The sequence below is a fragment of the Centroberyx gerrardi genome, chromosome 8 (assembly GCF_048128805.1).
Source record: "Centroberyx gerrardi isolate f3 chromosome 8, fCenGer3.hap1.cur.20231027, whole genome shotgun sequence".
Lineage (NCBI taxonomy): Eukaryota > Metazoa > Chordata > Actinopteri > Beryciformes > Berycidae > Centroberyx > Centroberyx gerrardi.
The window spans coordinates 20,270,643-20,292,727 of record NC_136004.1 but is presented as its reverse complement, the minus strand read 5'-3'; the positions used below and the strand labels follow the sequence as shown (position 1 = coordinate 20,292,727).

The 22,085-nt window shown below is 43.7% G+C and overlaps 1 protein-coding gene across 7 annotated transcripts; it reads left to right on the top strand.

The window, feature by feature from the left end:
• Window positions 1–739: 739 nt before the first annotated feature.
• On the top strand, window positions 740–21,394 carry atxn2 (ataxin 2). 7 transcript variants are annotated; one of them, XM_078285263.1, is made up of 26 exons: window positions 740–1,251; window positions 3,062–3,095; window positions 3,593–3,652; window positions 4,100–4,171; window positions 4,857–5,007; window positions 6,029–6,043; window positions 7,646–7,770; window positions 8,494–8,585; window positions 9,008–9,196; window positions 9,495–9,667; window positions 10,417–10,662; window positions 12,009–12,194; window positions 13,060–13,239; window positions 13,459–13,566; window positions 13,755–13,825; window positions 14,033–14,397; window positions 14,485–14,548; window positions 14,670–14,816; window positions 15,702–15,719; window positions 16,540–16,606; window positions 16,891–17,084; window positions 17,581–17,707; window positions 17,895–18,086; window positions 18,364–18,575; window positions 19,593–19,770; window positions 20,517–21,394. In XM_078285263.1, the coding sequence occupies exons 1-26, from the start codon at window positions 1,145–1,147 to the stop codon at window positions 20,543–20,545; spliced, it is 3,402 nt and encodes a 1,133-aa protein (XP_078141389.1). In that variant the 5' UTR covers window positions 740–1,144; the 3' UTR covers window positions 20,546–21,394. The 7 variants fall into 7 exon arrangements, with proteins under 7 accessions (XP_078141389.1, XP_071750979.1, XP_071750981.1 ...); XM_071894878.2 differs by having other exon boundaries at window positions 19,593–19,840; XM_071894880.2 differs by having other exon boundaries at window positions 16,540–16,612.
• Window positions 21,395–22,085: the final 691 nt, after the last annotated feature.

The following is a 22,085-nucleotide window of genomic DNA, read 5'->3' as shown; positions in this document are numbered from 1 at the left end:
AATCATATGATTTATTTTCAAATTTACCACTTTGTTAGAATTTGAGTATAAAAGCAGTTGACTAATCTAGTAGGCTATATATACTGTATATCACAGGTGTATGCATTACATTGCTATTGGTCTCTGTATGATGGTAATCGGGATCTCCGTGTAAAATCTGTCCATTTCCAGCATTGATTATCACTGTATATTTTGCTGCGTTTGTGTGCAACCAATTCACTGTCTACTTGTAGGCTAGAGTTCTTGGTTCATAGATTCTCTCGGTCAGTCCAGTTGTCATGAAAAGGTAAGATCGAGATAACTCAAGCAAATAGAAGGCATTAAAATGTCATCTTTATCAGGCTAGTCGTGAACAGTCAATTTGTCATTTGTAATGTTTAGTTGCCGCTAATATGCATACACAAGCAGTGTGCAATCGTGCGTGTATCTACGTGTGTGAGTGTGTTCGCCGGCTCACGTGGATGCCACAATACAGCCGCTGAGGTTTCATGGACTTCCTGTAAATAGTGCCATGTTGTAGGTGCGATATTTCCTAGAAAGAGAAGTGACAATGTATTTCTCCTGGTAGTCTGGATTCAATATTGTCATATTTGTATTTTTTGTCAGCTTTATGGTTGTCAAAGTACACAGTCCAGCGATATTTGGTTGGATGTTCTATGCCGTTACGCCTTTCATATATCCCTCCGCTGTTTTTTGTCCCCTTTCAGACTGTTTTGGTCTTTTCGCTGTTAGCAACGGAGAGAACCCGAGAGAGCTGTAAACCCCATTTTGAGATAATCGAAATTTTTTGTTAGGATTACATAACAAATTGACAAGAGGTGTAACACACACGTTTATTTCCGAAGAGTTATTAGCGCGTATTGTCTTTTTTTAAAGATCATTTTTTTCTGTTTTAATAGACATTGTACAGATTGCTAATTTAGCTAGCAAACGGTAGCTAGCTAGTCTGTTAGCATAGCATCTTCCTCAAGAAACTGAGGCAGACAAGCAAGTTGACATTAGCTTGCTAGCTAGCCAGATCTTCAGATTGCTAGCAAGCTGTCACACAACTGTATATCGTCTCATCGCAACAAGATTGCAGTGTGAAGCTGGTCGTTTTAAAATATCAGAAAACACTGCAAACGTTGTCGTTTATGGGATCACCATGTCAATGAAGGCCGGTGGAAATCGCAAGCCCGGCGGTGGCAGCACTGGTGGTGCCGCTGCCTCTGGTGCTGGCGGAAGCGGCGGGGGACGACAGAATTTGGGCAGGTCAGTTAAATTACGTTAGCGAAATTACACAGTAGCTGGGGCTAATGTGATCAGTTTCCAGGACATGGTTGTAATCGTTACTAATGGTGTCAGTTGTAGGAGGTGACATTTCTGTTATGTGGTCCAAAACTTGTATGTGTGTGTGAACGTATTTGGGCCTTGCGACGTGTTGGTCACCTAGCGTAACGTTATGCAGTTAGCGAGGCCTGTCTGTTCGCATGATGTTGGAACTTCGACCTAACGTTACCTCTTTTTACATGTGAAATCAAACATAGCATTTGGCCTCTGTCCATGTATTTTGACCTATTTTGGTGGACTAACAGATTTTCTCGCGAGCTTGTAGTAGCAAAGTTGCTTGCTAAGTTGCTAATGTTAGAGTACTATCAGGCTTTGGACCAGCCTGAAGTCCATAGTTAGAGAGCCAGCTAGCGTTAATTAGCCATTTGACAGCCCATGCTTGTTATTCAGTGCACTTGCCTCATTCAGTGTTAACGGCTACTCGGCCACCTAATGTTACGCAGCTTGGCGACTTTGATCTTAATCGATTGCGATAAAAGACGGCTTTTATTTTGATATGACTGGTATGTAGCTTGTTACCGCAACAATGCTGCAATGGGTTTGCCAAGAATTTGATACAAAATGTGTGGGCGCATGAAAGAAAGGGGCGGGGGTGGTGAAGGGGTGAGGAGGAGAGGAGAGGGGAATTAGACCGACGGGCTTTCAACCTTGACGTTGCCGGTGCTGCTTGTGTGAAATAGTGTCCTTGAAGCATGACATTTGTGTAAATGTCGTTTTAAGACATAGCACACATTATCAATGTAGTAGCTGTATGCATATTGTGCATTTTGGCGTGATTATTTGGATAGCCTTCTATTCACCGGTCACTAGGACAGTATGTCCCATTCATTGCGTAGGTTTTATCCAATGGGGCCTTGCCGAAGATGTTGTAAAATAAGGTTGGACCAGTTAGACACCTAGATACAAGTGAAGCATAGGCCAGCCTATTGCAGTTCAGAAATGCTAAAATGGCTTGGACTGATTTAGTTACATTATTAAGGAAATTAGCTTTTGAAAGTAGCTCAAGTGAATTACTTATTACTCATTCACTGCAAAAGTATATTGTATGGAAAGTGGCCATTGCCAACATTGAATCAAATGTGTGTGTGTGTGTGTGTGTGTGTGTGTGTGGGGCTGGCTGGCTGTGTGCCAGCTGCTGTACAAGGTGCATTTTAGGACATGCTTGAAAAAATGTAGGCTACACAGTGTTTGGCTGACAGCCACTTGAACATGATTCTATCCAACAAAATATTTTTGGACTTAAGGGGAATTTCAGAATCCACACAATATCCACATATGGAAAGACTTTATATATAAAGTCTCATGCACAATAGAGCGAAAATATGTGGCTGTAACCACACACTTAAGACCCAGGACTACTTGAGTGTCTGTGGTATTTGGATTTTTTTGCTCTACTGATGCTCTTCTTGTAGTTACCAACACCTACTTGCAGGCTGTGCACAATGTTTTTTCTTGTACTGTCATATGCACAATATTTGTAGATTGGAATAGGTCCAGTGATGGTGATGATGATTCTTGGGGATCTCCCGAAACCATATAACAGCGGTTCTGTGCCACTTCATAGATTTACATCACCACTTTTTGAAATTTCCAATCAGTCAATGATTGACTACATTAGAGTATTATTTGATATCGTTGATGGGTCCCCAGCAACACCTTGTCACAAAATCCTAGAGAGAAGCGTGATACTGATGATAATGGTGATTCTGACAACAATGCCCTTTTTTTTCAGAGGACGACACAGTGGTAAAGGTCCTTCTGCAGCAGTAAGTAACCTGTTTGAACAGTTAACTCTTGCAAGTCAGCAGGGCCCTGCTGTTTCAGTCTCAGAACTCTGTATTATGAGAAATAGATGTAGGCCTATACCTCACAGTACTGCATGGTATCAAAGAAGGGCTGCTCCTTCATAGAAAAAAATACACACACACTGGATTGAAGCTCCTTTTTGGTTTATTCTGTGCAAAGTTTCACCAAACATCATCTGCGTTACTTAGACATACATTATCATGTTTTTGTCAGGCGTACATTTGGTTGAAAAGTTGCACAGAATGGGCCACAATGGAAGCATAAATCCAGTGTGTGGGCATCTCTTTCTTATTGTTATGCACTGTTATGCAGGACTGATGAATGTGCGCACATTATCTCAACTTTTGCTTCTTATTTATGCATATGCCTAATAGTTGTCATAAGGCTGTCTGAGTTTAGTCTAATTTGTCTTTGAACAGTGGGAGCATTAGAACTTAAGTGATTTTTTTTTCCTCAGGTCGTTTTCAATGGTGTATATGCAAATATGAGGATGGTCCATGTCTTGACATCAGTGGTGGTATGTGTACTGTGTGTCTATTAAGTCTTTGAGATGATGCTCCATTTGCAGATTATATGTAGTATTTGCTTCTGCATTTTGTCTTATGTGTAATAACAATAACGAGACAAGGGAAGCAGGCTCAAACAGTCACAAGAAAACCTTGTGTGAAACAGCCATGTGAATCATGCTTACTGTAAATGAATTAGGTACAGCAGCATGTACTGCAGCCTGTCATTTACCACATGCTGTTGTCTCCAAAATATCTACGCTGCAATAAACAAAGCCTGTGTAATTTGTAGAGACAGCTGGTTGCATAAACAAAGCGGAGATTGATCAATCATTTGTTTATTTCTGTTTTGTAGCAGATGGGTCTCTGAACTTGTTTTTTGAATGTGTAAATTGATATTGACACTGAAATGTATGAGTGAGTACACAGTGAATAATGATAGGCTTACTTATTTACAGGGGACCAAATGTGAGCTGAAAGTGAAGAACGGAGCAGTCTATGAAGGAGTGTTTAAGACATACGGTCCCGAGGTAAGGATCACACATACGGTGTCACATACATTCGTCAGTTGTGTAATTTCCTTGTTAACCGTGCTAATGGCTAAGGCTAAGTATGCAGGGAAGATAGTGCCTAGCCAGCACTCAACGGCAGCTTCACCCCAAAGGTGGCTTAGAAAAAGATCAGCGTCTCCATCTTTCCTTTTATGGAGGAGAGGTATGTGGTCCCTGATCTTCCCTTTTAGGTTGAAGTATTTCACAATCCTTCCCCTGTAGGAAAATTTCATTCTGCACAAATGAAATGCTTAACCTGAGTGATGTTAGAGGTTTTCTGTACAGTTTAGTTGGCAGAGCATTGCCGTAACTTCAGTTCCTGATGGAACATTAGAAACATTCATTACTCCCACCAATGTTGTACTTTTTTTTAATTTTTTTTTTATTCATGTATCTCATATCAGGCTACCGCTTTTGTCAGGTCATGAGACCAGACTATGAATTACAACTGATTTCCTGTAGATCAAGGATAGCCAATCATGTGCCACAGAGGGCCAAGAGTATACAGGTTTTCATTCCAACCAAACACTACATCAGGTGATTTCACTGATCAGTTCCTCCTGTCTGGTTGAAGGTCTGCTAATCAGTTTAAAATTTGCCCATCCCTCCTTTAGATGGTACCAGCCTCTTGCTTATTGAAATTTAACATTGTTTTCTCCCTCAGTGTGACCTGGTGTTGGATGCGGCTCACAGAAAGAGCCCGGAGCCAAGTGTGGGCCCCAGGAAAGAGGATATTGTGGAGAGCATCATTTTCAAGGCCTCCGACGTAGTAGTGGTGACCTTCAAAGATGTGGATCTGAATTTTGCCAGGAAAGGTACAGAAGCTATTGTTGTCGATTTAATATTATCTAGGCGCACATACAGCGATCTTTTGACACCCGCTCTTGTACATAGTAAACACTCATGAACAGGCGCACACAGTATAACTAGGTGTCACTTTGTATGTATTGCACACACATAAAAACAAACGCACGTATGCCAAAGTGAATGCCCATCAGTCCGTACACACAACTTATTGATCTCGTTCAGCCTGTATTTACTGCTGTGATGTCGCAGAGGCCGTGAGTTAAATCTTGTGCGTCTGCTCTGAGTGGCCATTCATTGAAGACTAATGTGAAGTATTGATTGGTCCGAAGGTCGCCCTGGCACAGCGAGGACACTCAATAAAGGCTGAATGAGTCTCCTTCATCTAATTCATCTTGACCCATACAGTTCTGTTTTGAACCATAATGGACTGTGTGGGAGGGTTTTATGATCTTAAAATGAACAGGCGATAAAGTGTCAAGGCTCACCTCATGATTCTATGAGATGGTAGTGCTGGGTTGTCATTTCTGACAAATTATCTTCTTGAACTGAACAATTGTGGATTGACTGACTGGAAATTTCACTTTGTTTTGCAGCAAAATCTGCAGCATCATTGTTAAGGTTACACATCCACCAGATGAGGATTTTTCCTTTTGGGGCAAGATGGCAGTTTACATTGTCACTTGTACATTATTTTTCCACATAGAGTCTGAAATCTCCATTTTTACATGTGGTCGCATAGCAACACTTGCCCTTAAAAAGCGCATCTGGTTGATCCGTTGACCCTGAATATGATAATTGACCATTACAGATTTACAAGAGTGGTAGACTAAGGGATGGGACTTCTCAAAAATTAATGTGGAGATGAGACTGGGTATCATCAGTGTTTCCTTTTTCAGGGAGTCGGGAGGGCGGGGGGTGGGGGTTGGTGTCAACTGTTAGTGTGACCGCCAGTCAGTCATTCAGTCTGTCTGTCAGTCCATCTTCTGACTCTCTCTCTCATCTGTCTGTCTCTCCTCTCCAATGGTCTAGTCTCCTCTGACACAGGTAATATATGGCTGTTTTCTGCTCTCACACCTTTCTGTATGCACACATACACACTCATACACACTTTGATAAGCTTTATTGAAAGATGAAAATGCAATGTGGGGATTTCCCAGGTTTGGGTCTAATCTTTTTAACAGTGTAATGAAAATGCATTAAAGTCCACATTGAGGCTTAATCATGTGAGGAACGCTTTCATAAAATTTTAAGAGTCAAATTTCAAGTCAGACTCAAGTCAGTCTTGCTCCTTCTTTTCACCAGATCCTTCATTACCTTTAGGCTTGATGTTGCTTTCAATGGAGAAACAGAGCAGTTACCATATCACACACAATGTAATTAAATATTTATCTTGCTTATCCCACTTAGGCAGACACACATAACTGTCAGATGCATATGTATTTCATATGTGTAATTCCATTGAAAGCAACTGATTGCAAACTCATGTTGAGCTTTCGTAACTTAATTTGCTTTCTGGATATAGTGTGAAAAATCAGACATCTGGGATGTCTAAATTAGGTTTGGGCCTGAAGTGTTTCGAAGTCATATAATTGATTGCAATCTAAATGCATGTTTGCTTACCCCCCCCATGCCCTCTTTTGATTTGTATATGTTTTTGTTTTTTTTTCCTAATTCCAATCCCTGTGATGGACCATGTGTATTAAGCATGCCAACCACCTCTATTGACATAATTCAGTCCTGCGAGCCCATCTCACAGTATGGTGCGGATCTAGCATTTCTGAACTTGCCCTGCTCTGTGCCAGAAATGCTTGGATGCACTTTGCATTGTGGGATGAGCTGGGAGGAGCGTGTGATGTCACTCCAGGCGGTTGATACGCTTTATGCACGTGGTCCATCAGTGCTAGCTCTTGGATGTTAGAGCAGACTTGGGTTGAAATGAGATTTGATTTCCTTTCAAATACAATTGGGGGTTTTCGTTGAGCTTGCCTAGCCCTAGTTCAGTTGAGCCAACCGAATCATTCTGAAAGTTCCCATGGGAGCAGTGTGAGCGGTCCTGAAAGTATGGACTGTCATCAGTCCCAAGTAGAATTTTTATACACGTGAAAGTTTTATCTTTAAGATGGGAGTAATGGAGGGAAATGTAATAAATGCTAAAGAAAGTGGAAAAAACAAACACTATGATGCCTACAATGAATTTCTTATGAAGGTCAGATGGCTTCTCCTCTTGAATTAATTGGTTTATGTTTTTTCAAGCTAAGATGGGTGGGAGTGCCTTTTTCACTTTCTTTACCAGACATAAGTCATAAACCCATTAGATTTAGCATTACCAAGGCCAGCTCAAGCGATCACTCAATTATTTTTGAAAGGATTCTTCCCCAATCCAGTTGGACCCATGTCTGGTTGTGAGTGTGTGTGACTGGTGTACCACCACTACCTCCCTGTAGGCCTTGCTCTGAGAGCCTGTGGCAGAAACTCTTCAGGCTTGAGCACTTGCCTGCATAAGCAGTGAGAGAGCAACCATGTGTCACCGTTTGACTGCATTTCACCATGAGCTTCTGTGTGTGTATGTATGGGTAACTTGTGTTTCTGTGTGTGATTGTCTGCTGTATAGAAATGTGTATTTCTTTGTGTGTGTGTGTGTCACAGACAACTTCACAGATGCAGCGGTGAGCAGCAGGATCAACGGAGAGCACAAGGAGAAAGATCTCGAGCCCTGGGATGGAGGAGAGACACACACCTCTGACAGCCTGGAGTCCCTGGACACTGACGTGGTAAGAAGAGACACACACACACACACAGAGTACACATCGATATATCACCTGCTAACACACATTCTCTCTTCCAGTCTTGGTCTTTGACTTGGTCTTGGTTGAGGTAGATGTTTCCATAACAGTGAATGCCATGTCGTTTAATGGTAGAATTAAGGCAAGATTGCTGGAACGCCTCCTCTTTTAAGAGACTATAACCCATCTGTTCGCTGACCTAGGATGTTAATATTGGATATTAATTGCTTGTAGGATATTAATGGCTTGTAACTGATGCTTTTAAAAAGAATACAATGTATGTCTTGAAGTCATGATTTCACTCGCACCTTGGTGGAAATATACAGGACTGGATGTTTTTTTTTTTGTTATCCTTGACACTTTCTCCTCACATGCATACATGTTATCTGTTTTAAATATGTCGAACAGAGAAAGGAATCAAGTCTATAGGAGAAATAACCGCGCTCACCTTTGCTTTGTTTGGTGCGTAAAAACCAATCAAATGTCTTCAGTGGAGAAAGTGGTTTGCACTCAAAAAAGAAGAAATACATTTTCCAAGACCTTTCATGTTCTCATTATATTCGTTTTTTTTTATTTTTATAAATAATTTTTTATAAATGCATTTATAAAAAGAGAGAAAGGAACAAAGAAGGTGCCTGTCAACTGATGTACAGTAGTCATCTGATGCACGGTTCTCTCTTTCTCTCTCTCTCTCACTCTCTCTCATATCAGTCGAACGGGTGGGACCCCAATGACATGTTCAAGTACAATGAGGAGAAGTATGGAGTCTTGTCTACGTACGACAGCAGCCTGTCCACATACACGTAAGCTTCTCTCGTAATATGTCTGCCTCTGTGTGTATGCATCGCTGTGTTCAAAGAGTTTTCACTTTGTTAGCACACATTCCTGCATACAAGTAATCTGAACGTCATACTCCAAACATGTATGTAAACTTCTGCGATGGGTTCCTTGATAATAGTTTTTTCCTGTGTCCGTGGTCATAATTTTCAAGGACGAAAGAAAGAAAGTAAAATATCACTTGAATGCAGTGTTTCTTAGTCTATGGCTCATGGACCTTTTTTCTGGTGTAGAGTAAGATAAACAGGGATGCGATATATTTTTTTTGAATGCATTTTTTTAATGATCGCTGTCACAGGGGCTTGAAACCGGGCCTTCTGTTTGACGAACAGTCTCCCTAGTCACTGCATCGCCCTGCTGCCGTGTCTGACCTGTGCTTGTTTCCCAGCGTCCCTCTGGAGCGGGACAACTCGGAGGAGTTCCTGAAGAGGGAGGCGCGTGCTGCCCAGCTGGCCGAGGAGATTGAGGCCAGCGCCACTTACAAGGCTCGCGTGGCCCTGGAGAACGATGACCGCTCTGAGGAGGAGAAATACACTGCCGTGGTGCGAGGGGAGAGGGAGGCACACACACTAAGCAGGTGCGACCAGGACCCACACCCACCCACACACACACACACACACACACACACACACACACACACAAACAAGAGAGAGAAAAGTAGTTCCAACAAGTTCAATAAATAGACTATATCGCAGCAGCTGTGCCCAGAACAACTACTTACATTTTGGCTGATGAGAAATGCTTAACTGCATGTAATATAGTATAGAATTAAATCCTCCCCTTCATTATCTTGACTTGTACATGTTTATCTAACACCTCTGCCTGTGGTGTGTGTGTGTGTGTGCATATGCTTGTGCGTGCGTGCATGTGTGCAGAGAGAACAAGTACATTCCCCCAGGTCAGAGGAACAGGGAGGCGATGTCATGGGGGGCGGGGCGTCAGAATTCGCCCCGTCTGGTTCAGAGCTCAGCTGGACCCTCAACTCCACGACCAGGACCTCACGACTACAGCCCCAGCTCCGGGGCCGACCAGAGGGTGGTGAACGGAGGTAGGGATGGTGCATCACACACACAACCCAATGCTGTTGATTGATTGAATTTATTGAATGTATTCTATTAAGAACTAGTACATGAATAGGATCCAGCCAGAAAATAATTTCACGTACAGTCATCAAGGATAACACAATAAAGCTCAAGAGCTTATTTCCATTGGGGTGGGGTTATTAAAAAGTCAGCACAAAGACAGAATGGCATCCTGTACAAACCAGTAGTCTCACCAATGAAAGACTCCATAACATGACAATCATAAAATCACAGAATAAATATAATTTAGTGGAACCGGCCACAAGACACAGAACATCAAAATACTAAATATAGTAGAGTGTAGTTTTTTTTTCACTTGCCATCCACTTGGTAAAAGCCTTTCGTAAAGAAAAACAAATCAGAAACAGACACACGCAGAGTGACTGCACAGTTTTCTTCAAGCTGCTCATCCTGTAGTAGAATAGAATCTTTTTTTTTTCTTAATCTTCTACTGTTTATTGGACCGGTGGTGAGCTTGGCTTAGAGTTTCTGGGAGGTTCATTTGTGTTGTAGCTGTCTTGGGTTGTTTTATGCATTTATCTATTTTTTTTTCCTTATGTCATTTCAATCAGTTTATCCCTGCTTTCCCTTTCTTTCTTACGTTTATTCATCTGCCACTACTTTCTATTTTTGTTATAGCTTTGTTTTTCTCCCCCTGTAATTAGTTGTCATCAGCTGTTTGTCATCCTTTATCATTTGTCCCTCCCTCTTTTAGGTTCATCCCATTGGCCCTCACCCTGTCCGTCTCCTTCCTCCCGCCCCCCCCCTCGTTACCAGTCTGGCCCCTCCTCCCTGCCTCCTCGGGCGGCCACGCCCACCAGGCCGCCCTCCAGACCCCCCTCTCGACCTTCCAGGCCTCCCTCCCATCCCTCCCACCCCTCCTATCCCTCCTCATCTTCCTTGGCCCACCATGGGCCCACGTCGCCAGCCTCCACCCTGCCCAAACGCATGTCTTCAGAAGGTACCCACATCAGTGTGGAGTAGACCTGGGCAAAAGCATGAGTTGAAGGTGGATGGATTGGTCTTAATTTGGAAATGATATTCCCATTCATGTTTGAAGCTGTTCAATGTTCCTCAAAAGTTAAATCTGGATATTTTAACCTACTTTCAAATACAAAATTTGCCCAGGTCTAGTGTGGAACAGCACACAACACAGAATAGGGTGAAGTTGCTTGTAAAGACTGATCTGGGGTCAGTTTTGCAATTTCCCCACAAATGGAAAATGTGAGGATTTAGCAGCCAGAAAGCTGATCCTCTGTCAGTGCCTCAGGCAGTTTCACCTTGGCATGTGGGAGCACCACAGTGTGTGCAGAGCCTTCTATCTAACAAGAGTTACGCCACTGAAAACAGCAAGGCGCCAACTGTTCCAAATCCTTTGATAGAAAACTCAATAGGAAGACAACATTGCTAGGCAGCATACAATTCCACCATTTGAGCAGAGTTTTGGCTATTATTGAATTGCAACCAAATTTGTACAAATAAAAACTGAATGGAATGAGGTTGAAAAAGGTTCCAAATGTCCAATGTCGCAACTTTTTCTTTTGGATACAAGGCTTTGCGAAGATGTGGAATGAAGCACAGACAAGATGCACACTGGCTTTGGCTGGAGAGGAGTTGATTTTTCACTATTTGTACTAGACCTAGTTGGAACAGAGCGACATGCAGAGATAATTTCAGATATTTGAGGAACTTGAGGTACGCTCAATTTCAGTTACAAGAGGCTTGATTGTGTGCTTTAAAAGGGTATATATCAAAAGATAACTTGTTTTTCCTTATGTATTTCCCATATATTGAATCTATTCAACTGCTGTTTTGCCAAAGATCAGTTTTGCACTGGGCTGTCACCTGTAAAGCAGACACTGCTAAGCTCTTAACTGGCACAAACTCTGCTAAACAGTGAATGCTTTAAAGTTGGGTTTCCACCTCTCCTTCTCACCTCCTACCTCTCCCCACCTCCTCTGTTAATTCTTGCTATTTATTCTTGCTATTCTATTTATTTCACTCTTCACTTTTGGTTTGAACAGTGTGGCGTGGTGTTTGATCACTCTCCAGGATCATCTGCAGTGTCTCCACTCACTTGCTTGTAACCAATAACATTACTGTATGGTGTGACATCTAAATGTAGAAGACCAGCCTAGGATGAAGTCAGCTCAGCGCTTTGGGTTTCGAGACACAGATGAGTTTCAAAGAGAAACCTCTGTATGGCAGGATGGTAGGAAAGGAGGACAGCAGCTCAGTGTGTTTATCTCCCCTCTCTTGTCTGTTTCTGGATTTCCCTCTTTCTTTGTCTCTCTTCCTCTTCTCCAGGGCCCCCCAGGATGTCGCCAAAGTCCCAGCGGACGCCCCGTGCCCACAGAGTGCCGCCCTGCCGGACCACTGGAGTCCCTCCAGGAGTGGACTTAATCTCCCACAATGCCCCTGGAGAGGTCCCAGTGACTCCACCAACCAGGAGCAGCTCCTCTGGAGGAACCTGGTCCTCAGTGGTCAGCGGAGGTAGAACATTCCTTCCTTTCCCTTTCCTTTCCTTTCCTTTCTATCTTTTCTATCTGTCCTTTTCTTGACTTTTATTTTCATCCTTCAAAACTTGATGCAAAGGAAATAATAAAATAAAAAAAACACTGACCAGATGGTCTGCCATTCTCTGTGCATGGGTGTCCCTCCCAGTTCTGACTGGCTGTGACGATATTGGCTTCATCCTCACATTGTAGACAAAGTGAGTCATGGTCAGGGGAGAGTTGCGTGGCTGCCTTTGAACAGGGCACTTAAAATATTCCATCAACTCATGCCATTTGGTCAACGAATCCAAAGTGCCTCACAGTACCATGAGTACATGCATTTTTATCATTTTTTTTTAATCCCTAACCCTGGCAGTACTTATCTTCTAATGTTGGCCGCAGGACAGTACACAGTGGGTAAAGTTGTTTAGAGTAACTGTTGGGGATGGGACGATATGCGGAATTTCAATATAGCACAATACGTATCATGGGGCAGAAAAATGTATTGCAATATTTGTTCCATTTTATTCTCCTGTAGTAATCACAATTTCACAAGCTCTCCATCCAAATTAAATTATTTGCACTTTGTAATTACATTTTTACATTGATGTTTACATTCTAGCAAGCCAATGACATAGCTAGAAAGATTTGCGACTCAGACATAAACATAATTCTGCACAGTCATACTTGAACTTTTATTTATTACATCGTATCGTGTTTGTATGGAATCATGAACCCCATATCACGTTTCAAATCGTTTCGTGAGATAAGCATATCGTCCCATCCCTAGTAACTGTGAAGGTTAATGATGTGACTTGGCAGCTTGTGATCACCAAAATCTCATGTCTCCTTCTCCTCTCCAGTACACAGACCTCGCTCCCCTCGACAGAACAGCATGGGCGGAGCCTCTCCTGGCTCCTCCTCCCTCCCGTCCCCCCAGACGGGGACAGCTCCTGTGGAAACAGTTGCCACGCCAACATCAGCCTCCTCTCCTACTGCTGCTAGCCCCGCCCCTAACATGGTCGCCACTCCGTCAGTAGAAGGTGAGCTTGTCGTTTACCCTTAAGGTATTTATTGAAATGGGAAAGTGGGAACACCAAGTGTGGTATGATGTATCTGACTTGGTGTGTACTAGGATTTTCTGTTTTGCTCTAGGTTCTGTCATGCAGTCAGTCAATTATCAAAAGCATTTTGTTCATAAATCCTTGCTCTGCTTTAGTGCCCAGAGTAAACTTAATTCTCGATTTCTCCGGTCTCTAAAGCGAAAGAGTGTCGTGTCCAGGAGACGAGACAGACGTCACCCACAGCCAACAAGGAGAACGTCAAGCCTCTGGACAGCTCTCCTAGCATCACCAGACCAGTCTGTAAAGGTATTCACTAGACAGCAGTGTGCATGATGGGAAGCTTCGTCACTGTAGGGGTCTTTCACTGAGACACTGATTTTGTTTGTTTATTTATTTAATTTTTTTGCAGTAATGTTTTTCTACAATCTGGATTTATATGATAATGCTTGAACTCCAAATCATCTGTCTCTTCTCTCTCCCTCTTCCCCTCGCAGGACCTCCTTCCATGGCAACAGACCACAGAAAACAAATAGATAATTTAAAGAAATTTAGTGTAGATTTTAGGGTAAGTAGATTGCCCTCATTATTATCTTTTTCATTTTTACTGTGTTAGGATGGCGAATATCTTGTGACAGCGTCAACAATCTCATGATACTGAGGCTGCACAAAGACATCTGCTGTACAGCTACAGTAAGAGAGCTTGTATGCTGATTACCATCTGTATTTCATGCTCTTCTGTCCCTCTCTCCACCTCCCCTCTCCCTCCATCCAGTTGCAGTCCAGCTCCAACCCAGACCCCGTGTTTGACCAGATGATGACCAAGCCTCCCAGAGATCCGGGGGACAAGCCTAAGGACCTTCCCCTGGACAAGGCCTCCGCAGTGGGGCGGGAGGGCGGCGAGGAGGGCGTAGCGGCGATGACTGCCGGCGCCCCCGGCGGCGCCCCAGCCCCCTCCGCCGCTGCCACAAACACCAGTAAGCCTGGCAGCCCCGCGGCTCCCTCCCCCTCTCCCTCAGCCCCCGACCAGAAGCGGGCGGGGCTGGATGTGACATCACAGGGAGTCCAGACAACGGCCACGTCCACTTTCAGCGGGCCCAAGCCGGAGGACAAGGAGGAGAAAAAGGAGGCGGTGCAAGAGTGAGTGGAAGGGGCAGAGCGGCCGGGAGGGGAGGCGGTGGATATTGCTGAATGCTAATTTTCTTTCTCTTCCTCTTCCTCCTGCAGTCAAGTGAGAAAGTCAACTCTGAACCCAAATGCCAACGAGTTCAAACCCAGGTTCAATACGCAGGTCAGTCTGCTCCGCTGCTGCCAGACCTTTTAAACACAAACTGAAACTGAGGTTATTAGACCTAACTTGTGTTGGGCTGTGTGTGTGTGTGTGTGTTTCTCTTTATGCGTTCCTTCACTAGCCCAAACCAGCCAACACCCCCACGCCCCCCCGGCCCCAGGGCCAGCCCAGCCCCTCCATCGTGGTCCAGCAGCCCCCGACTGTCTACGGCCAGACGGTCTGCTTCCCACAGATGTACCCCCTCACACCCGTCAGCCCCGGAGTACAGGTGAGACACACACCTGCATACACACATACAGGCAGCAGAGATCACCCTGCACACCCTGCTGAATATATGTGACACGCAGAATTTAGACACACACACACACAACCAAAATCTACCTACCATCACCACGAGGTCTCCCAGCATGCTTCCTTATCAGTCTGTCCTTGTTTGTTTCTTTTACTTTCTTTCCTTTTGTCTGTCTTTGCTTCTGTCCTTTTTTTGTTTCTGTCTTTCAATCTTTCGTTCAGTCTCTGTTTTTCTTTTGTCTTTCCTCCTCTCTCGTCATTCATCTCTGATGCATCCCGTCATTATTTTCTTCTTGAAGCCCTCTTTCTCCCCACATTTTTTTTTAACAAGGAGTATCTCACCTTTTTTGTGACTGTGTGTGTGTGTGTGTGTGTGTATGTGCACACCTGCTTGTGTGCGTGTGATCTATTTTTTTTCTAGACCCTGAGGCATGCCCATCTTTCATGCTGTACTTTCTTTCCTCTATCATCTGCCAGACACAATTAGTACATTGGCATGGATTATTGCTTTTGAATGATTTTAATAATGTTAAGGTAAACATGTGGAATTTGACAGTAAGCTTCAAAAATTTGAAAGAGAAAACAGGAAATATATGAAATACTTATACAATATGCTGTATCATTTTGAGCAATCTGAGAGCACATAACATGTTTTCAACAAGAATATTTTTGATGAAAGTAATATTTTGTATTATTTTGTATTTTTGTAGTAGTGAATTACATTTTTTCCTAAGTTGCTTTAAGAAATACTTGGTGATCCAACATCAGACACGTGTAAAGGAAAAAAATACCTTGGTTACCAACTAAAGAGTGGTTCTTTTTTCCTTTTCTCCCTCTCCTCCTCTCTCTCTCGCTCCATTAGAAAAGCATAATATGGAAGGTTTGTGAATTTTTTTCTAAGATTTCTATTTTTTTTTTATCCTTTTTTTTTCAACCCAATCAGTACTGAGATGTTTTGCTTGCTTGATGAATTAATGCCCATCAGATGTTGGTTTGCCAACTTCTTATTGCAATCCGTTTAAACTGTCATCACGGATGGACTTTTAACCTCATTTTAGTTTCTATTGGCTTCATCAGCTTAAGATGACTTTCAGCTAATGGAGGATTTCAAGCCTCGTTCTGTTTTTCTAGGCTATGTTTTATCATCGTCTGAGAGCAGATGTTGTCACTGATAAGATATTAATGATACTTTATGTGACAAATGCATGTTGTATACTTACAGACTTGGAGAATGAAAGATGGCAAACAGTATTTGGGTTGTAGTGATAGTAGTAAAACTCCTTTTCTGCCCAGTGATAGACAGGCATAGAGAATGCATGTGGCCTCAGGTAAGAGATCAGTCACACTCTCTCACACACTCATATCGTAGTCCACTATGCAGTAATCCACTGTGTGTGTGTGTGGGTGGGTGTTTGTGGGATGTGTGTGCATGCGTGTGTGTGTGTGTGTGCTGTGGAGTCAGCTATTAAGACAGAGGTCAGAAGTTGAATAGTTTATGAGCAGCTCCACAGACATGCAGTGAGGACTAGTCCTAAACAAAAATTCATTTTTAGTCAAGAGCTAGACTTAATTGTTGTTGAAATGAGGCCATAGAGCTCCGAGTGAATCTGAATAGAATTAGGAATCACTTCAGTGACATTTAAATGTTTCTCTTATTTCCTTCACCCACCATCCTCCTCCTCCTCCCCTTCTCCCTCCAGTCTCCAGCTATGTACCACGTTCAGATGCCTCATATGACGGTCAGCCAGTCTAAACCCTACAGACCAGGTAAAGGTGAGAACAACTACTGCCTTCTCTGTCTTCCTCTCCCACTCTCTCAAGTTGGTGTCTCTTATTCTCACTCTTTCTCTCTTGTGGCTCTCCTATTTCCTCCCGCTCTCCTCTCTGAAACTTACTACAAACCCAGTAGGGGAGATGAAACAACTCGCGCCGTTTCAAACCCCCAGGCATCCTTCTTCTCCACCATGACTCTGTAGTTCAAATGAAAAAAAAACAAAAAAAACCTCTTCTTCTCTTTGCTTTTGTTCCCTGGCTCCCACTGTGAACTCCAGTACCCAACATGCCCCAGCAGAGGTCAGACCAGCACCACCCTCAAGGCACGCCCACCATGATGCACCCGGCAACGGCAGCAGGACCGCCCATCGTAGCACAGAGCCCCGCCTACTCTGCCCAGTACTTCACCTGCAGCCCGCAGCAGTTCACCAGTCAGCCTCTGGTGCAGCAGATGCCACACTACCAGTCACAGGTTAACTATTTCTATCAATACCAGTACCACCACTACACCTACTAGCAGCTTATTTGTCAGCCCCAGGCCCAGCAGGCACCTTATTATCACTCAAATGTAACCATTATAATTACTACAGTGCCATCAGTCGGCGCTGCCGGTGTTACTGCCAATCTGTAGGTCTGCCAGCTGTTCGCTACTCAGCCATTTGTGTGGCAGATGCCTTATGTCCATCAGCTTGACACTGGACTAGCGTGATGCCAGTGTTTCATTACTTCTGATTTGCGGCGCCGACTACAGGCTCTTGGCTCTCCTATCCAAAATGCCACCGATGTGCCAGCAACAGGCCGTGATCGAACGAAACTGCACGAACACAGACGTTTTTAACGAAAATTAGCATCAGGCTGCGCTGTAGGAAGGAACGTGATGCCACATTTTATGTCCCGTGTAGGGATTATTACGCACACACACTCACTCTCATTCAGTCACTCACTGTGTCTCCCTGTGTGTCCTGTAGGCGCAGCATGTGTTCAGTCCGGTAATGCAGGGCAGCGCCAGGATGATGGCGCCTCCCACACACGGGCAGCCCAGCCTCGTCTCCTCCTCGACCACACAGTACCCAGAACAGACACACACCATGTATGGTACGTCACCCCACGCCTGTGTGTGTGTGTGCATATGAGTTTGTGGTTGGTTAGAGAGTACAGGCAATACGCCGTACTATATCTACATACAATATATGCACCTGTTCACACCTTGTTAATATCTGTGTAATTCATTTCTGGAGGTCTGGTTAAATTTCTGTCCAACTCCTGCTTGTCTGTCTCACAGTGTCGCCAGGGCCGATGCCCCAGCAGTACCCCCACCCCAGCGCCACCCTGCACCCCCACCCACAGCACCCCCAGCCCTCCGCCACCCCCACGGGCCAGGGCCAGCAGGGCGGTCCCCCGCAGCACGGAGGTCCCCCTAACCACCCGGCCCCCAGCCCAGTCCAGCACCCACAGCACCCGCAGGCGGCAGCAGGTGAATATGTTACGGCTGGCCCAGCTGAAATACATATTATGGACCCATGGAATAATTTATGTACATCACTATACATTACTTTCTTAGAGTTGAATATCTTTTTAAAAGGAGCGTAGGCAAGGATAAGGTGATGAGGCCTCTGGAGAAGGCTTTAAAATCTCTGAAGAGTATGAATGAAACTCTCTGAGACAGTTTGCTCACTGGTGAGTAGTACTCTTGTTATATTGTGTGTTTCTGCTTTCTTTCGCGTGTGTGTGTGTGTGCGTGCGTGACACAGCGGCAGCAGCAGCCCAGGCCCTCCACCTGGCCAACCAGGCCCCGCAGCAGCAGATGTACTCGGCCCTGGCCCCCACGCCCCCCTCCATGACCCCGGGGCCCAACCCCCAGTCTCCCCAGGCCTCGTTCCCCTCTGCCCAGCAGACCGTCTATATCCACCCGCAGCAGGTGCAGCACGGCTACAACCCCAACCACATGGCACACGTGCAGCAGGTAGGTCACAACTAGCGGGCCGTTGGCACATTATACACCGGGTAGTTTCAAAACTGGCAGTGTTTCCTGGAGAATATTTTGTAGCTGTTGGGGTTGTGAGAGCCAGGTTTGCTCCTCGGCCCGTTCCAGGATCAGTTCCAGTAGCTGTTGCAGTTTAGCTCCTTTTTTGGGTATTTATATCATGATATAAAAACAGTTGTGCTGTAATTGCCACTGTAATTTTTTGGCAGGCTGGGCATAAGGTGAGATGATAAATTTTCACTGCATCTTCATTTTTCTAGTTGTGGGTGCAGTTGTTTTTAGCTGAAGGGGCCCACCGCAGCAAAATACATGTAAAAGAAACATTTATTTTAATTGAGGTGCATTCCAGCCATGCTAATACCATTATAATAAATGGAAATGGCTGCAATGCTAACTGTTCTGGGTAACCAAAGAGATAGTAAGTGATCTTTCTTGCACTCTCTTGTCTTTATGTACACACACTGCTTGTCAGGAAACCTTTCAGGCAGTACACATGCATCGTTACCCATAATTCCCTAGAGGGCTTTCTTCATTGTGATTACGGGTCCTTCAGGGATACGGCTAAGATTCAAGGCGAAACTGAGTTTATTCAACCGTGTATTTGTGCCCCTAATCAGAATACAAAATGCCCTGTTATTATGCTGTTATTGCTATATTTAAGAGCTTGATGGGATGTGAAGTTTTACCTAAATTCTGTAGTTAGTTTGGAGAGTTACTGTGAGTAATTTGTGTTAACAAGGGGGATGCTATACCCCTTTACCCCACCCCCCCGGCCCCAAAATTGTCCCCTGATCATAACCATAGATGATATCCATTTATGCTACTCATGCGACTCACTCATGTACACATAAATAGGTGCTGGAGAATGTTGTGTGTGTCTCTTCTTCTTCCTCCTCTCTCTCTCTCACCGTCATTCTCACTTTGTTTCTCACTTTCACTCACTCTCTCACACACGACATAACACAAACACACTCACGCCTCCCGTCTCCCACCCAGGCCCACATGCAGTCTGGCATCGTGCAATCGCACCACGCGGCGGCCACCCACCCCCCGATGATGCTGATGGCCACCCAGGGTCCTCCAGGCGGTCCGCAGCCCCCCATGCCCCAGACCGCCCTCAACCCCATCCCCGTCTCTTCCACCACACACTTCTCCTACCTGGCACACCCACAAGGTACGCTCGTTTTCTCAACCAGCACGCTCCTGCAGGGTGGAGTCTGGAATATATACAGTACCAGTCAAAAGTTTGGACACATGTTTTTTCTTATCTTAAAGCCATTTTGATCTAAAGGCTTATGCTTAAATGCTTGAAATAAATTTTTTAGACAAATATAAATAGTGAAGTTGATCCTATGCATTCATTTCTTTCCAAAGCCTTTCCATCAAGGCAAAGGGCGGCTGCTTTAAAGAATCTAAAATATAAGATAGTTTTGATTTGTTTAACACTTTTTTGGTCACTGCATAATTTCATAAATAAGTGTTATTTCATAGTTTTGATGTCTTTACTATTATTCTAAAATGTGAAAAATAGTAAAAATAAAGAAAAATGTCTTTTTTTCCCCCAAAGTGAGGATTACTGCATGATTAGGATAACATTATGCCTGATCTCTACTCACGAATTGTTTTGTTATTAAAATAAATAAGGTTAAATTATTACTTAAGCAGTTACAGGGAATTATTTGGAGCATCAGTGAAAAAACATACGTCATCTTGAAATGGGGCCAGCATTAAATGCAGATAGATTGCATAGTGAACACAGCTGCTGTATGCAATATCTGGCCAATTAAGTAAGGTTTATACTTCTTTTAAGACTTAATAGGTTGTGTTGCTGCCGTTTATCATCTTTCTGTATCTCTGCACAGACAGTCTCTAATTTCTGAACTTAATTTTCCCCCATTTTGTGTTTCCTCTCGCCTGCAGTGCAACCTCACCATCAGCAGCAGCTGTAGATAGAGGGCGCCGGTGAGCTGAGGGACCCGCTCTGCCTCGCGCTTCTCATCCAGAGCCTTCATAACCAGACGATGAAGAGAACGACACCCTCCCTCTCCTCTCTCTTTCTTCATCTACATGCTTCACATCAGCTTTTCTCCTCCCTTCATCCCTCCCTCCCCTCCATCCCTCCTCCCTCCCAGACTAGGCAATAAGAGAATGTTAACAGATTGATGCAGTGACACGTTTTAATGAGCTAGAGTTTTAACATTAACAGACAGGATTGCTCTTATTCTGCCCCTGTTCACACGCAGATATCTACACACACACATAGTTATGCAGCACATACACACACACACAGTCAAAACACACCTCTACACACACACTTTCAGAGGGTCCCTAATTGCAACTCGAGTCAGCTTGCCAACTAAGAAGCGAAAGAGAGAGTGAGAGAAAATAAGTGAGTGAAGAAGAAAAATCAACTGGAACTTGTATTTTGTCTGCACCTTGTTATGAAAAAAAAAATCTTCCAACTTTTAGACAGTATTAATCTTACTGTTTATCTATTGCTGCTGCTGCTATGTGCTGCGTTTGTTTCCAGACTACACGACAGGTTTCTAACCAAACTAAAAAAAAAAACATGACAAGAAGCTTCCTGTGAATTAACAAACACGTTTTGGCAGCCAGAGGACAGGAGAAACGTTATTTATGAAATTATGATGGCTGAGGTGATCAGATCCCACTTCTCACCCAACCATTGTGTAACTTTTAAGTTAAAAAAAAAAAAACTTTTACTTTGTAGATAATATAAATAATTTAAAAAATGAGCAAAAAAAATTAAAAACAATAAAAAAGTTTTAAAAACTGAATGACTGTTGGTGTGGTTCTTCCTTCAGTGTTGAAATGCATTATCTCTGCAGGATCAATCTTCATTTGTGGTAGTTTACGCAGAATATTTGGTAACCCTTCAAGTTTAGCGGCCACTGTGACGCACATGCGAGTCATTTCCATGGAGGGTTATGACTGTGTAACAGCTGGGTTTCATTCTTCCTCGCAGGTGTTGCAAGGTTTTGTGGGATGTCCTGCTCTGCATGAGAAACCATGGTATCCTTCCCTTCAAAGGATGCTTCTACCCCATGTCACCAAAGTGAGTCCGCCCCAGAAATGTCTCCTGCTTAGAAATCCTACCGAACCAAGACATTTCCTTATTAGTCAGTGTGAGTAAGTTTGTGATCTATAACCACACAGGAACTTCTTCTTAAAGGAATAGTTCCCCCAAAAATGAAAATTCTCTCATCTACTCACCCTTATGCCAGTTGAAACAGGTGAAGTATGTTTACACCAGTATATTTACACCATAATTTAGTGCAAATCTTAACTACAGCTGATGGATTTGCAACAAATAATGGTGTATAGGTCTTTCTATTCACAGTGTGATTGTTTGGCTGTTTTTGTTTTGGAACTCTAAAGAACCAGTCCCCATTGACTTCAGTTGTTTTAGAGAAGGCTGCTACCAAGTTGTGCTGGCAACCTCCCTGTGTGTTATATGGACTAACAAAC